Genomic DNA, 16092 nt, shown 5'->3' with positions numbered 1-16092 from the left:
GCAGCAGTAGGCCAGGACCTGGAGTGCCCACTCGAACAGCAGTTAGATGCTCCAGGTACACTCTGGGGCCAGAGTACTTGTTGAGCCCAGGCCCATAGGGCATAGGGGCCTGTCCTTGCCAGGAAGCTCAAACAACCCCACTGCCACAGCAGGTCTTGCTGGCGTGGGTCTGGGCAGTGACCCTGACTGAGACAGGACTAGAGATTCTAGGAAGGGGCCTGGGCCCCTGGCTGAATGGAAGAAGGAGGTGGCAGGAAGGGTATACGTAATGGGGTCAGGGCTAGGGGAGCCCAGGCCGTGCCAGAGACGCAGCGAAGTCCCCAGAAAGAGCCCTCAGCCTTGGCTCATCCCTGGGGGCGCCTGCTGGTTGCCCCGACAACACTAACACAGCTCGTCCCTACGGAGGGGAGGATGTATGCCAGCCCCACAGGGCTGTTAGTCCCCTGCGCTCCTGAAGCTGAGCTTCATTTGTACCTGGTGGGGGGAGTTGAGTCACACAGCCCCTGACCCTGGCCTGCCGGGAGTCCCTGGGCACCGGGGGCCGAGAACCAAGGACTGAGGCCCCTGGAACCTGCCCATATGTCTCTCTGGGTGAGAACCAAAGAGCTCAGCCCCAGGCCCTGGGGGGCAACCTCCCCGTGCAGGCAGGCCGCACCGAAAACAGGGAACAGGGTGTCTCCAGGGTTCCTGAAACCATACCTCCACCCACCAAGCACAGCCTCAGGCAGCAGGAACCACTAACCCTGAACAGGGCCTCCAACTAACCCTGAACAGAGGCTCCCTGAAGGGCCCTCTTAATGGAAACCACTCAGGGTGTCACGTGACAGCGCCTGGCCCCTCTGCTAACCCTGGGGACACTCTGCCAGCTGAGTGCTGCAGGGCTCCAGGAGAGGCTGAGGGTGGCCACAGGTGCTAAGTCGCTCAGTCCTATCTGACTCTTTGTGACCCCATCAACTGTAGCCTGCCAGGCACCTCTGTCCATGGGGATTCTCCAGGCAAGAATACTGGAATGGGTAAGGGGATCTTCCAGATGCAGGGATCGAACCCAGTCTCCCAAATTGCGGGCAGATTCTTTAACATCTGAGCCACTAGAGAAGCCCAAGAATACTGGAGTCGGTAGTCTATCCCTTCTCCAGGGAATCTTCCCAACCCAGGAACTGAACCAGGGTCTCCTGTATCGCAGGCGGATTCTTTACCAGCTGAGCCACCACGGGCAAGGAGGACAGAGGCTGGCCACTTCCATATCGTCCAAGCTGGGGTGTTTGGGGAGGAGAGTCTGGGTCCCACCCCACCTCCCCTATGAGTCACCAGATCCCCACGCCCGAGGATGACATGGCCACACGGCTTTGGGAAATACTTTTAAGAGAAGAATTTGTAAAATTAAGAGTGGGGCCCCAAGGCTCGGGGTGCAGGATTTGGGGTGCAGTGTGGTCCCAGGCGGCCCCTCTATGTGCAGGCACAGCCTGGGGGCTGAGCTCTGACTCTCAGGGGAGGTAGGGCAGGGCCCTGTACATCTTGTGGTGCTCCAGCTGGGTGGGGGCAGAGCGGTCACCACTTGATGAAGACCATGCCAGCCAGCACAGTGTAGCCCAGCACCAGGAAGAGGACCTTGAGCAGCCGGTCGCTCTTCTCCTCCAGCTCCTTGGCCAGGATCTCAAAGAAGGTGACGAAGAGGAAGGTGCCACCTGCCAGGCCCTGCAGCAGCACAGAGGCCACGCTGCTGGGCACACCCTGGGCGCTCTCAATGCCCAGGCCAAGGCTGATGCCCAGTGGGATCATGGCACTCACAGTGACGGCCAGCTTGGCTGCGTCTCTCAGGGCCATGGCACTCCTGGCCATGCTGATGCCCAGGGCCACAGCCACCAGCATCTCGTGGACGGCCACTCCCACGAACAGGCTCACCACCTTCTCCCCTTCCTCCTGCAGGCCCAGGGCCAGGCCCTCGAAGACTGAGTGGGCCGACAAAGCGAAGACCAGGCTGAGGAGCCGCAGCGGGCTGGAGCGTGACAGCTCCTGAACACTCAGGCCGTGGCTGTGCCCGTGTGGCTCCGCGTAGAGCGCGTGGCCCCGCGGGCCGCCCATGAAGGGGCTCTCGTACTCCGAGTCGCTGCCAGCATCCGAGCTGGCGTTGAATGTCTCCAGGTCAATGAAGGCCGGCCTCTCCTTGCGGAAGGTCAGCACCAGCTGCTCCAAGAAGACAGTCATGAAGAAGCCCAACAGCATGATGGTCTCGGCCAGCGGGTAGTCGGTGCTGATGTGCACGAGAGTCAGGATTTCCTGGAGCTGGAGCGGAGGATGCCGGGGGAAAGGATGGGAGAGGTTCAGAGGCCAGAGGCCATGACCCCACTGCCCACACAACAGGTTCACCAGATATGACCATTCAATTAACAGAAATACCCACTTCATACAGGTTTTAAAAGGGGGAGGGGACAGTGACTCATCCTTGATGGATTGAAAAAAAAATCTATTAGAAAGGGATTAGGGCTCACGCCACTTCCACTGTGTTGACCAACTTGTAAATGGTGTAGAGACTTCCCCGATGGCCTGGTGGTTAAGAATCTGCCTGCCAATGCAGGGGGACACAGGTTCGATTCCTGATCCAGGAAGATCCCACATGCCTTAAGGCAATTAAGCCCCTGGGCCACAACTACTGAAGCTGTGCTCTGCAACAAGAGAAACCACCGCAGTAAGAAGCCCAGAAGACCTAACACAGCCAAAAATGAGTAAATAAATAAATAATAGTTTTTTAAAAAAAAGAATCCATGCTTCCACAGCAGGGGGCACGAATTCAATTCCTGCTGGAGAAACTAAGATTCCGAATGCTGCTCGGTGTGGCCAAAAAAAATAAAAAATAAAAGCAACCATTTGATACTAAGATACCCTTCCTTTCTGTACTCCTCCAGCCTTCCATAGGTAGCTTCTAAAACAAACAAACAGACAAATATTTAAAAAAATAAAATAGAGTAGTGTGCTAAAGATATGTCCACCAGGAACTTCAGAAAGTGACCTCATTTGGAAGAAGGGTCTTTGCAGACATAACTGAGGTGCAACAGGCTGAGCTGTGTCCTTGACAAACAGAAACTTTTATATGAAAGTCTCCCAACCCCTAGTGCCTCAAGTGTGTGTGTGTGAGTCCTAAGTTGTGTCCAACTCTTTCTAATCCCATGGACTGTAGCCCACCAGGCTCCTCTGTCCATGGGATTTCCCAGGCAAGAATACTGGAGTGGGTTGCCATTCTCTTCTCCGGGGGACCTTCCTGACCCAGGACTTGAACCCAGATCTCCCGCATTGCAGGTAGACTCTTAAGCCTGGTGCCTCAAAACCAACCCTATTTGGAGAAAAGGTCTTTAAATAGGAGATTCAGTTAAAAGAAGGCTGTCGGGGCAGCCCTAAGCCACTACGTGGTGTCCTAACAGGAAGAAGAAGAGCCATCCTGTGAAGAGGCTGCAAGAGATGGCTGTCTGCAAGGCAGGGAGGGAGGCCACAGGAGGCCGCGCCCTGCCAGCACCTTGATCTCAGACTTGTGGCCTCCAGCCCTAGGAGAGAGTAAGTGTCTGTTGTTCAAGCCCCTCATATCTGATCTTCTGTCACGGTCACCCCAGGAAACTCATTCATAAGATAAGGATCTTGAGATGACATCTTCCCGGATAAGGATGGGGCCTGAATCCAATGACAGGTGTCCTTCTGAGAGAGAAAAGGAGAGACACACAGAGACACACAGGGAGAGGCCATGTGATGATGGAGGCAGAGATGGGGTGATGCTCGCACAGGGCCAGGGACACCAGGGACTCCAGACGATTCCCACAAGCCAGGAGGGACACAGGATATACTCATTCTCATGGCCTCAGAAGGACCCAGACCACTGACCCCTTGGTCTTGGACTTCTGGCCTCCAGATCATGACGTCAGTCGGGCCTTCTGGCCCTGATGCCTCCAGAGGTTTGCTTCCACATGACTCAGAGGCTGTTTCTGGGGCCCCTGTCACTCTACCCTCCTGGGTGAAGGTGCTGAGAACCAATAGGAGGCTTGCCAGCACATCTGGCTGTCCTCACCAGACCCCTTGAGCCAGTACCGTCCAACAGAACCTTCCAGATGATGGAAGTGTTCTCTGTCTATGCTGTCTGACATGGAACCCACCAGCCACACATGGCCCTTGAGGACCTGAAATGTGACTGGTGCAACTGAGGACTGGCCTGTTGAATTGTGTTCAATTTCAATTCACTGAAACCTGACCAGCTGGAATGGTCAGTGACGGCCACACTGGACCATGAAGCGGGAGCTCTGGTGGGGGCTGGAGGGTGGCCAGGAGGAGGGGCCTGGCCCACTGAGGTGTTGGGGAGTCCCGGGCAGGGGTGCGGCACAGGAGTGGTTCTGGGAGGACTGTGAGAGGGCCCTGTGCGCTGAAGGGGAAAGGGGAGGGGCAAGGCCACTGCAGTAGTCCAGGCTGGTGGTGACACTGTCAGAATGCAGGAAGGGGGTGCAGAGTACACCAGAGAGGACTCAGATCTCATCCTCACTGATGCCAAGTGCACAAGTTTCCCATGCTCCGTAATGGAGGAACACAAGCTTAGAAGTGCAAAACACTGCCCAGCCCTCAATGTCAGCAGTCCAGGCACAGGATGGGGCTTGTAGATAAAGCAAAAGGCACAGTGAGGAAGCCCATGTGGCCAGGGACTGTGGGTGGCTCTCAGCCAAGAGCTCGGGAGAAACTGTGCCCCAGTTCGACAATCAGGAAGGAACTGAACTATGTCTCACAACCACGTGAGCTCAGATGCCAACCTGTCACCAGCTGAACCTTGGGATGAAACCACAGCCCAGCAAATACCTCTACTGCTGCCTCGAGAAAGCCAGCAGCCAAGTGTTAACCAGACTCCTGACACACAGAAACTGTGGTCTTAAAATACGTGCTATTTTAAGATGCTAAGTTTGTAATAATTTGTTATGCAGCAAACATCTGACTGATACAGGAGTTGAAGAGAGGCCACAATCGTCAGCTTCAGGACAAAGCACACATGCCTGGTGCAAGTGGTCTGGTCAAGTAATGACTGATGAGCCTACCATCTGGGAACCCTAGGTCTTGTTCAAACCCTTTGTTTACCAGGTAAGACCCAGAAAGGAAAAGCAACCAGCTCATGGTCACACAGCAAGTTCACTTTCTACTTCCCCTCACACTTATAGTGTCAAGGTCCCTAAGCTTGGTATCAGGGTTGAAAAGCACCAGAGATGGGGGAGGGGCAAGATAAAGGTAAGAGATTAAGAGGTATAAACTATTATGTATAAAATAAGGACTTCCCAAATGGTCCAATGGTTGAAACTCTGAGCTCCCAATGCAGAGGACCTGGGTTTGATCCCTGATAGCGGATTAGATCCCACATGTTACAACCAAGAGTCCAAATTGCCACAACTAAGAGTCTGCAATTAAAGATTCCACACAATACAAAGAAGATTGTGCATGTAACAGTGAAGATCCCATGTGCCACAGCTAAGACCTGGTGCAGCCAAAGAAATAAATAAAGACTAAAAAGATTAAATAAATAGGCTACAAAGATGTATCATACAGCATAGGGAATATAGCAATAGCTTCTAATAACTATGAAGAAAGTGAAAGTGAAAGTTGCTTAGTTGTGTCTGACTCTTTGTGACCCCATGGACTATACAGTCCATGGAATTCTCCCCAGGCCAGAATACTGGAGTGTGTAGCTGTTCCTTTCTCTAGGGGATCTTCCCAACCCAAGGATCCAACCCAGGTCTTTCACATTGCAGGCGGATTATTTACCAGCTGAGCCACCAGGGAAGCCCAAGAATACTGGAGTGGGTAGCCCATCCCTTCTCCAGCGGATCTTCCTGACCCAGGAATCGAACCAGGGTCTCCTGCATCATAGGCAGATTCTTTACCAGCTGAGCTACCAGGGAAGCCCTTTAATAACTATAAATGGAGTATAACCTTGATAAAACTGTGAATCCCTATGTTGCATACCTGAAACTGACAAAATATTGTACATCAACTATATCTTGGTTTAAAAAAAGAAATGGAAGAAAGAAAAGCAGCAGAGACGCTTGGCCATAAGGTGCCATGGGCCACTACTGCCAGCCCAGGGAGCCTTACCTTTACCCTCACAGCCGGCAGTAAAGCATTGAAGCATGTGGCCAGAAAGACCCCACCGCCAAAGGTGTTGCAGAGCGAGAGGATCTTTTTCGAGCGGTGGGCCTTCTCAAAGTCCATCTCGATGATCTTCACAGGGAGCAGGGAGCCAAGCAGCATGAAGAAGAACATGCCCACCATGCAGAGGATTTTGGCCACCAACAGCTTCACCATGGTGGCGTCCCCTGGCTGCTCTGGTCGCCGCCTGGCCAAACCATGTGTGGGCGCACACTCCCGTCCCACAATGCGCTAGGGGGTCCAACCACGCAGCTGGGGGCTCATGCCTCAGTCCAGCCTCTGTGAATGTCAGGGGCAATGGCATCAGCTGTTGGACTGGTCCTCTGACCAGCTCAAGAAACCAAGCCCATCATCCCCAGTATTTCTACCCACTCCAGGCCTAGCATGCATCATTGTCTCCTGCAGAAAATTCTCCATGGCTGCACTGTCCAGTATGGCAGTCACTAGACACACGTGTCTGTGTAAGTTAATTAAATAAAATGCAGAAATAGGGACTTCCCTGCTGGCCCAGCGTCTAAGACTCCACTGCAGGGACTAAGACTAAGGCTAAGACTCCCCAGTGCAGGGGACCCAGGTTTAATCCCTCGTCAGGGAACTAGATTCCACATGCCACAGCTAAGACCCAGTGTAGGCAAAAATAAATAAATAAATAAACATTTAAATAAAATTCAGTAGAATTCAGCTCCTCAGTCGCACTAACCATATTTCAAGTGTCCAGTAGGCACCTGAGTCTAGCCGCTGCCATACTGGACAGCAAAGAGAACACTTCCATTATTGCACAATGTTCTGGGTCCCCCTGCCCTTATGTAAAATCCAACAACTTTATCCTGAAACAAAGGTTCTGCACCGCCTCCCCTCACTGGCCTTTGTGGTCCCTGACTGTGGCAAGCCTGCTCCCACCTCAGGGCCTTTGCACCTGTTGCTCTCTTCCCCAGGCCACATTTCCCTAAACTTCCAGTGATGCTTGTCTTTCAGATCGCTGCCTCCAGGACCCCTTGAAGGGGCCTCCCCCTGCCCTAAATGGTACCGCCTGTACCCACCTCAAGGCTCCGAGCAGAACCGATGCTCAGTAACAGCTGGCTGACAAACGGACGAGCTGAAGCATGTGGACCTCTTTATGGGACTCAGTGAGACAACTGAAGTCGATCTCGCCCTAGACAGACCCGAAAATGTCACCATTAATACAGGAGACTGTGGCTGCTCCCCAACCTCTCCGTTCTCACTGCCCACGACCCCCTGGTCAGTTCAGATGCCACCAGGGGGCAGATATCTCATTCCCCATCCCTAGGCATCACTGGTGCTACAGGAAACTACATAAAATCCCCGAATGTCCTTACTCACCTTGGGCCGCGACTTCCACAGGATCAAGGAGTCTGTCTTCTCCAGTCCGAAGCCAGGTACACAGTAGGTGCCCAATAAATACCTGCCGAGGATCAGGATGCCCCAAGCTGTAGCGTAGGGGTGAGGGTGGCCTGGACGCCCTCAAACCGGGGGCTAATGGGGCTAGGCAGAGGGGACGGTTTCATTCATTCATCCTTTCACTCAGCATTTATTGAGCACTTTTTGTGTACCCAGCGCTGCCCCCGGCGCCCCGCTCGACAGGTGACAAAGTCGCGCTCCGCTGGGGAAACCCAACGCAAATCAAAGGCGGGGCCTCGGCTAACGGGCAGCAGAGCCCGCCTGGCCCCGAGCCGCCCAGGCCCAGCCCGCACGTACCTCCGTCTGGTACTCGCCCGCCCGCCAGAGCCATCTGCCGCCCAACTGCCAGGAGGTGTCGACCCTTCTGCCGGGCTCCCGGCCGAGCCCTAGATCGGCGCGCCGCTGCCCACGCCCCGCCCACGCCTCTGACCACTGGCCGCCCCAAGCGCCGCGGGCCACGTTCTGCACCCCATTGGCTGTTACAGTTGCCACTCAAACTGCGACTCCGCCTCTCCTACCGGCAAGGGAAAGTAATTTCCTCCCACTGAGCGGCGGGTACGGGCACAGGGTGGCTCCGGTGGGAAACTCAGACCTTAGAGGAAGGGTCCCGGAAGAATTTGGCTTCCAGAGCTGTCCAGGGGCTCCTGGTGCTGAATCCCGTTCGGATCGAGTCTTGGCAGTCGTCAGGAAAGGATTTACTATGTGTGACTGTCCCTCTCGGAGCATCCTGGCTGCTGATGCCCTTCCTGTCGGCTTAAGAAGCAGATTTATCCCTTCAACATCTCTGCTTCCTATGTGCCAGAATATTTTCTTGGAGAACTTCTGTCAACAAAACAAAGCTCTCTCCCCTTTTGGAGCTTATGTTCTAAGAGACAGAAAATAATCGATAAACAGAATAAGTAATAAAATTATATCAGAAGGTGACAAGTGCTCTGGAGTAATAGAGCCCAGCGAGGGTTATCAAGAGCGTTGGGAGGTGGTTTGGGATATACACACACACACTACTGTATATAATAGATAACCAACAGCACCTACTGTATAGCACAGGGAACTCTACTCAACATTCTGTGATAACCTTATGAGAAAGGAATCTTAAAAAAGAATGAATATGTTATGTACACCTGTGGTTAATTCATGTCGATGTATGACAGAAAAACTGATATTGTAAACCAATCATCCATCAAAAATAAACAAACACTTTTTAAAAAGCATAAATATACATATATGTACAACTGAGGCATTTTCCTGTGGACCTGAAACCAACACAACATTGTAAATCAACTTTACTCCAATAAAATTAAAATATATTTAAAAATAGAGTGCTGGGTGGTGAATTGCTATTTTGAGGTTTTTTTTTGTTTGTTTAATTGTTTTAGGATATATACCCAGGAGTGAATTTGTCTGGACAAATGGATATTTTTTAGACAGGGAGAAGGAGACTTTTAAAAAAAAAAAAAAAGCTTTATATTAGTGCTCCAGAGCACTTGTCACCTTCTGATATAATTTTATTACTTATAAAAAAGCAACAAGACTAATTATTTATTACTTACCAAAAAGCAAAAAAAAAAAAAAAAAAAGCAACCAGACTTAAGAAAGAAGAGACTGTATTCATTTGTTAACTAAAATCTTATTGTCAGCCTACCATGAGCCAGGCATGAGAGAGGTACTAAGAATAAAATGGAGAATGCTACAATATGGATGAATCTTAATGCATTAGGCTAATTGAAATAAGATAATCACAAAAGGATAAATACTGTATAATTCCACTCACAGGAGGTCCTAGAGGAGTCAATCCATAGAGACAGGAAGTAGATGGTGGGACCAGAGGCAGGGGGAGGTTGGGGAGTCAGTGTTTCATGGAGACAGAGCTTCAGTTTGGGAAAATGAGAAAGTCCTGGAGATGATGGTAGCTGTACAACAATGTGACTGTGCTTAATGCTGCTGGGCTGTGTACTTAAAAATGATGAAAATGGTAAATTTAATGTTATGCATATCTCACCACAGCAGCTTCCCAGGAGGCTCAGTGGTAAAGAATCTACCTACCAATGTAGGAGACACAGGAGATGCTGGTTCCATCCCTATGTCAGGAAGATCCCCTGGAGGAGGAAATGGCAACCCACTCCAGTATTCTTGCCTAGAAAATTCCATGGACAAAAGAGCCTGGCGGGCTACAGCCCTTGGGATCGCAAAGAGTCAGACGCAATTGAGTGAGTTAGCACAGAGGCAGACTTAATAGGCAGACCTCTAAGATGATTCCAAATGACTCCTACATCCTAGGAGTCACATCCTTGTATAATCTCCCCTTCTCCAGCTTAGGGTGCACCCAGTGACTTGATTCCGATGAAGAGAATATTGCCAAGTGATGCGATGTCATTTTCATGATTAGGTTTCAGAAGACTGACTTCTGTCTTCCTAGCACAACTCTTTCTATTGCATTTTCAGCTTGCTTTTCTTTCTTTCTTTCTTTTTTTTTTGAGGGAGGGGTGCTGCGCCATGCAGCTGTAGAAACTTAGTCTTCCACCAGGGATTGAACTCTGACCTTCAGCAGTGAGAACATGAAGTTCTAATCATGGGACCACCAGGAAACTCCTTCAGCTTGTATGTTTTGGTAAAGCAAGTTGAGATGCTGAAGAAGCCCACACTGCAAGAAACTGAAGGTGACCTCTAGCCCAACAGCTGAGATCTTTGGCACAAGAGCCTGCAGGGAACTGATGCTGCCAACAACCACGTGTGATCTCAGAGCAGGGTCCTGCTCCTGTTGGGCATTCATAGGGCTCATGCCTAGTGGACACTTCAGTTACAACCTTTGAGAGATCCTGAACTGAGGACTCAGATAGGTGAACCTGGGTTCCTAACCCACAGAAACTGAGTTAATAAACCTTGTTGTGGTAAGCCACTAAGTTTTGGGGTAACTTTTTATGCAGCAAAAGATAACGATATATATATATATAAAGGGAAAACTGTTGATTGTACTAAGAATTATTCAGAAAAAAAAAGAAAAAGAGTTCTGCATTAACCAAATAAAGAGTGGTGAGGAGTAGGGGGGGAGACAGAATGTTTGATGTGAAAGTAAAAAAGAGGTCTTCTGTGGCAGTCCAAGGGCTAAGACTCCATCAGGAGGCATGGGTTCGATCATTGGTTGGGGAACTAAGACCCCACATGCCACACAGCGAAAAAAAAAAAGCTGGCCACATTGGGGGAACTGAAACGCCAAGCTGGCTGGATGCTGGTGAGTGATGCAGAGAGCTGAAGGTCAGTCCCAGAAGCCATGTTAAGGCATTTGGATTTCCCCATCAATGCACTGCGATTCAGTGATGAAATCTCATTGCGGAGTTCTAAGCTGGTGAGGGCTTCCCAGGTGACACTAGTGGTAAAGAGTGTAGGAGACACAAGAGCCACAGTTTTAACCCCTGGGTGGGAAAGATCCCCTGGCATAGGAAATGGCACCCCACTCCAGTTTTCTTGCCTGGAAAATCCCATGGGCATAGGAGCCTTGTGGTCTAGAGCCCATGGGGCCACAAAGAGTTGGACACAACTGAGCAAATAAGCACAAGCAGGAGAAGCTTGTGATCCAGTTGGTGCTTTATAGTGATTTTGAGACCTATGTCCACACTTTGGTTGAAGCCTTTGAGAGATCCTGAACTTGGAGGACTCAGCTAAGTGAACCAGGTTTCCTGATCCACAGAAAGATGGAATTGTAAAGGGAACAAGTGAAGGCAGGGAGACCAGTGGAGGAATTTGAGGAAGAACTGATGCTGGTTTATTTTTATTTTTTTATTTTTGGCTGCACTGTGTGGCATGTCGGATCTTAGTCCCCTGACCAAGGATCAAGCCCGTCCCTCCTGCAGTGGAAGCTCAGAGTCTTAACCACAGGACCACCAGGGAAGTCCCAAGAACTGATGCTAGTTTACACAAGGGCATTGACAAGGGAGATGCAGAGAAGTGGGTGAATCTGAAAACCATCTTGGAGAGTGAACTGACAGGACTTGGCATTGGTGCTGGTTTGTCTGTGGGTTGTGGGAGTAGGAGGTGTTGAGGATGACTTGTAGTTTTCTAGTTTGAGCAGTCAGATAGATCCCAGTGGTGTTCACTAAAATAGGAAAAACTGGAGGAGGCACAGACATGGGAGGTGTCAGAAGACTAAGTTTGGCTTTGCAGAGTTTAAGTATGACAAGTCTATAAGTTCTTAACGTTTAATGCCACTTTCTGCCTGTATGGAATTTGCTTCATGACAAGCATGCAATATATGGTAGCTATATTTTTAATGAAGCATAGTTTATTTACAATGGTCTGCCAATTTTTGCTATACAGCAAATGACTCAGATATACATATTCAGTATATATGTATTTATACATTCTTCTTCATGTTCTTTTCCATTATGGTTTATCACATGATATTGAATACAGTTCCCTGTGCTATACAGTAGGACCTTGTTGGTTATCCATTCGGTGTGTGATAGTTTGCATCTGCTAATCCCCAGCTCCCAGTCAGCCTCTCCTCGCCACCCTCCCCCATGGCAACCACAAGTCTGTTCTATATGTCTGCAAGTCTGTTTTTGTTTTATAGGTAAGTTCATTTCTGTCATATTTTAGATTCCAGGTCTAAGTGATATTATACAGTATTTGTCTTTCTCTTTCTGACTGACTTAGTATGTTGATCTCCATCCATGTTGCTGCAAATGGCATTATTTTTTTTTATGGCTGAATAGTATTCATTGTATATCTGTGGGGTGTGCGTGCGTGCTCAAGTCGCTCAGTTGTGTCTGACTCTTTGTGATCCTATGGACTGTAGCCCACCTGGCTCTTCTGTCCATGGTGGGTTATCATTTCCTACTCTTGGGGATCTTTCCTACCCAGGGATCAAACCTGAGTCTCTTGCATCTCCTGCATTGGCAGGAGGATTCTTACCACTTGTGCCACCTGGGAAGCCAATATATGTGTGGTAACTATTTTTACTATTGGACACACAGTGACTTGACTCTTTTTTCTATTTTCCATAATTCACAACAACAAAAAAGACCATTCATAATAACAGCACACCAGGTAACTGCCCCCAGGATCCCTTCCTATAGGAGAATTCATGAACTGCAATGTGTATGTTAGTCACTCAGTGGTGTCTGACTCTTTGCGACCCCATGGACTGTAGCCCACCAGGCTCCTCCATGGGATTCTCTAGGCAAGAGTACTGGAGTGGGTTGCCATTTCCTCCTCCAATAATGTGAAATATTTATTCATAAATCTTTAGAGGAGGAGGCTGCTCAGAGAAGAACTGCATAGCTTCAAGCTTTTTTTAGTTCCAGATATATTTTTGAAAGCTTCCTAGACTCCAGGACCTATGCAAGAGCAGGTATCTTCAGAGTACAATAGAAAAATATTGACAAATTTGACTGCATTGAGTACTTGAAAAATCTCCCATCATGAAAGATTCTGAATGAGCTCAAAAGATAAGTGACAGGCCAGGAGGAAATGTTGAAAATAGATGAAATCGAGCTCTTGATAGCAAGCAAACGTCCCAAAATAAAATGGGAAGGGAGATGAACAAACAATTCTTAGGAGAACAAACACAAGAGGTGAATAAATACAGGAAAAGATACTCAAGCTGTGCAGATAATCATGGAAATAGGAAATAAAACCATCTGAACAGGGAATTCCCTGGAGGTCCAGAGGTTAGGGCTCCTTGCTTCCACTGTAGGGGGTAGTGCCCCTGGTTGGGGAACTAAGATCCCACATGTTTCGTGGCATGGCCTCTCCAAAAATACCCACCAAAAATATCCATCTGAAAAGCTTTACTGAGGTGTAAATGATGTACAAGAAACTACACATATTCTAAGTGTACAGTTTGATAAGTGTTGACATATGTACACACCTGAGAAATCATTCTCACAATCAAGATAGTGAACATAAACTGCACCCACTGAAAAAAATGACCTCCTGCCCCTCCCCACCACCGATCCCCAAACAGCTGCCATTCTGTCATGGTTGTTCAACTGGGTAGTTTCCAGTATTGGCTTTGCAAACGGCACTGCCCCCATCATTCCTCTGACTGCCACTGGGTGGCCATTCGTGAAGGTTGCTGTTGGGCATACATTCCCAGGGCGGTGGGAGGGGAGGGTGAGGCGGGGCGTGGCTTGGGTGAAATAGTATATCCAGAGATTTTAGGGTATCTAGATGCTCAGCTCTAGAATTTCATGTGAGGACTTCCCTGGTGGTCCAGTGGCTAAGACTTCACCTTCCAATGCAGTGGACGATGTAGGTTCAACCCCTGGTCAGGGAACTAGATCCCACATGCAGCAACTAAGACATCGAATATTGCAGCTAAAAGATACTGCATGCAAAAAAAAAAGACCTGGAGCAGTCAAATAAATAATAAATAAATAAATATTTTTAAAAATTCATTGAGCTGTTTGCTTATAATGTACGCATGTATGCTACACGCAGATAAAAAGTTTAAGAAGCACAGTGATGACAAGGAGAAAGAGATTTCCGACCCAAGTCCGCGAGAGCTTACGAAGACCGTGGAAACAGCCCTCAGTTCAGTTCAGTTCAGTTCAGTCGCTCAGTCGTGTCCGACTCTTTGCGACCCCATGAATCGAAGCACCCCAGGTCTCCCTGTCCATCACCAACTCCCGGAGTTCACTCAGATTCACGTCCATCGAGTCAGTGATGCCATCCAGCCATCTCATCCTCTGTCGTCCCCTTCTCCTTCTGCCCCCAATCCCTCCCAGCATCAAAGTCTTTTCCAATGAGTCAACTCTTCGCATGAGGTGGCCAAAGTACTGGCCCTAAGCTGAGATAATTCGTGGTCGGCACCCTCCAGCCTCACCGCGGAAGGGACCCACGTTCTGTGACCGAGTATCACATCAGGCAACCAGAGTGGTGTTCCCACCACAGCACAGAGCCTCACGGAACGTCCCTGTTGAGGATGACTTAAAATTCTGAAACGAGAATTGGCTCTAAACGTGCCACCCCCAATCTCTAGGACGCGGGCCGTTTCTAGGCTCAAGTCCGGATGGTTTCAGGGTCGGACGCGAAGGTGTTCTTTGTGGTCCTGATGCTCACAGATGCAGGCGGCGCCTGCGCGCCCTCTGGTGGCCTCAGCTTCTAACATGCGGGGGCCAGGTCCAGAGGGTTCAGTGTGTGTTCTGATCATTGATTCAAATAATTCATTTTGAAAGGCTGGGGTCGATTTTAGGGAGGGGTCAGATCGGGAGTGGAAGCCAAGTCAGTTTGGGGTTTTCAAGTTACCTATGTTGGGATGAAATCTTTGCTGCAAAGATAACAGGAGCCTTCTAGAGCCAGTGAACAAGTTAATTTAAAAAAATTTTTTTGGCCCTGCTAAGCTGTTTGACTGTATAGAGCTTCTCCATCTTTGGCTGCAAAGAATATAATCAATCTGATTTCGGTATTGACCATCTGGTGATGTCCATGTGTAGAGTCTTCTCTTGTGTTGTTGGAAGAGGGTGTTTGCTATGACCAGTGCGTTCTCTTGGCAGAACTCTATTAGCCTTTGCCCTGCTTCATTCTGTACTCCAAGGCCAAATTTGCCTGTTACTCCAGGTGTTTCTTGACTTCCTACTTTTGCATTCCAGTCCCCTATAATGAAAAGGACATCTTTTTTGGGTGTTAGTTCTAAAAGGTCTTGTAGGTCTTCACAGAACCGTTCAACTTCAGCTTCTTCAGCATTATTGGTTGGGGCATAGACTTGGATTACCGTGATATTGAGTGGTTTACCTTGGAAACGAACAGAGGTCATTCTGTCGTTTTTGAGATTGCATCCGTTTTTGAGATTGCATCCAAGTACTGCAGTTTGGACTCTTTTGTTGACCATGATGGCTACTCCGTTTCTTCTAAGGGATTCCTGCCCACAGTAGTAGATATAATGGTCATCTGAGTTAAATTCACCCATTCCAGTCCATTTTAGTTCACTGATTCCTAGAATGTCGATGTTCACTCTTGCCATCTCCTGTTTGACCACTTCCAATTTGCCTTGATTCATGGACCTAACATTCCAGGTTCCGTCACATCCACAACTGGGTATTGTTTTTGCTTTGGCTCCATCCCTTCATTCTTTCTGGAGTTATTTCTCCACTGATCTCCAGTAGCATATTGGGCACTTACCGACCTGGGGAGTTCCTCTTTCAATATCTTATCATTTTGCCTTTTCATACTGTTCATGAGGTTCTCAAGGCAAGAATACTGAAGTGGTTTGCCATTCCCTTTTCCAGTGGACCACATTGTGTCAGAACTTTCCACCACGACCCATCCGTCTTGGGTGGCCCCCACATGGCAAAGTTTAATTTCATTGAGTTAGACAAGGCTGCAGTTACTCCTTGGAAGGAAAGTTGTGACCAACCTAGATAACATATTAAAAAGCAGAGACATGACTTTGCAAACAAAGGTCCATCTAGTCAAGGCTATGGTTTTTCCAGTGGTCATGTGTATGGATGTGAGAGTTGGACTGTGAAGAAAGCTGAGCACTGAAGAATTGATGCTTTTGAACTGTGGTGTTGGAGA

At 48.9% G+C, this 16092-nt stretch overlaps 1 protein-coding gene across 1 annotated transcript; it reads right to left on the bottom strand.

Annotated features, from left to right (window-relative positions):
- Positions 1-1423: 1423 nt before the first annotated feature.
- On the bottom strand, positions 1424-7966 carry SLC39A3 (solute carrier family 39 member 3). The gene is made up of 5 exons (XM_068981138.1): positions 7876-7966; positions 7501-7582; positions 7200-7312; positions 6106-6438; positions 1424-2283 (listed from the first exon to the last, which is right to left on the bottom strand). Exons 4-5 carry the CDS (start codon positions 6313-6315, stop codon positions 1549-1551), a joined length of 945 nt encoding a protein of 314 aa, XP_068837239.1. The 5' UTR covers positions 6316-6438; positions 7200-7312; positions 7501-7582; positions 7876-7966; the 3' UTR covers positions 1424-1548.
- Between the last annotated feature and the right edge of the window lie 8126 nt (positions 7967-16092).

This window comes from Capricornis sumatraensis, chromosome 9 (genome assembly GCF_032405125.1).
Source record: "Capricornis sumatraensis isolate serow.1 chromosome 9, serow.2, whole genome shotgun sequence".
In the NCBI taxonomy this organism is placed as follows: domain Eukaryota; kingdom Metazoa; phylum Chordata; class Mammalia; order Artiodactyla; family Bovidae; genus Capricornis; species Capricornis sumatraensis.
The sequence above is the reverse complement of the archived record's forward strand: the minus strand, read 5'-3'. Positions and strand labels throughout refer to the sequence as shown.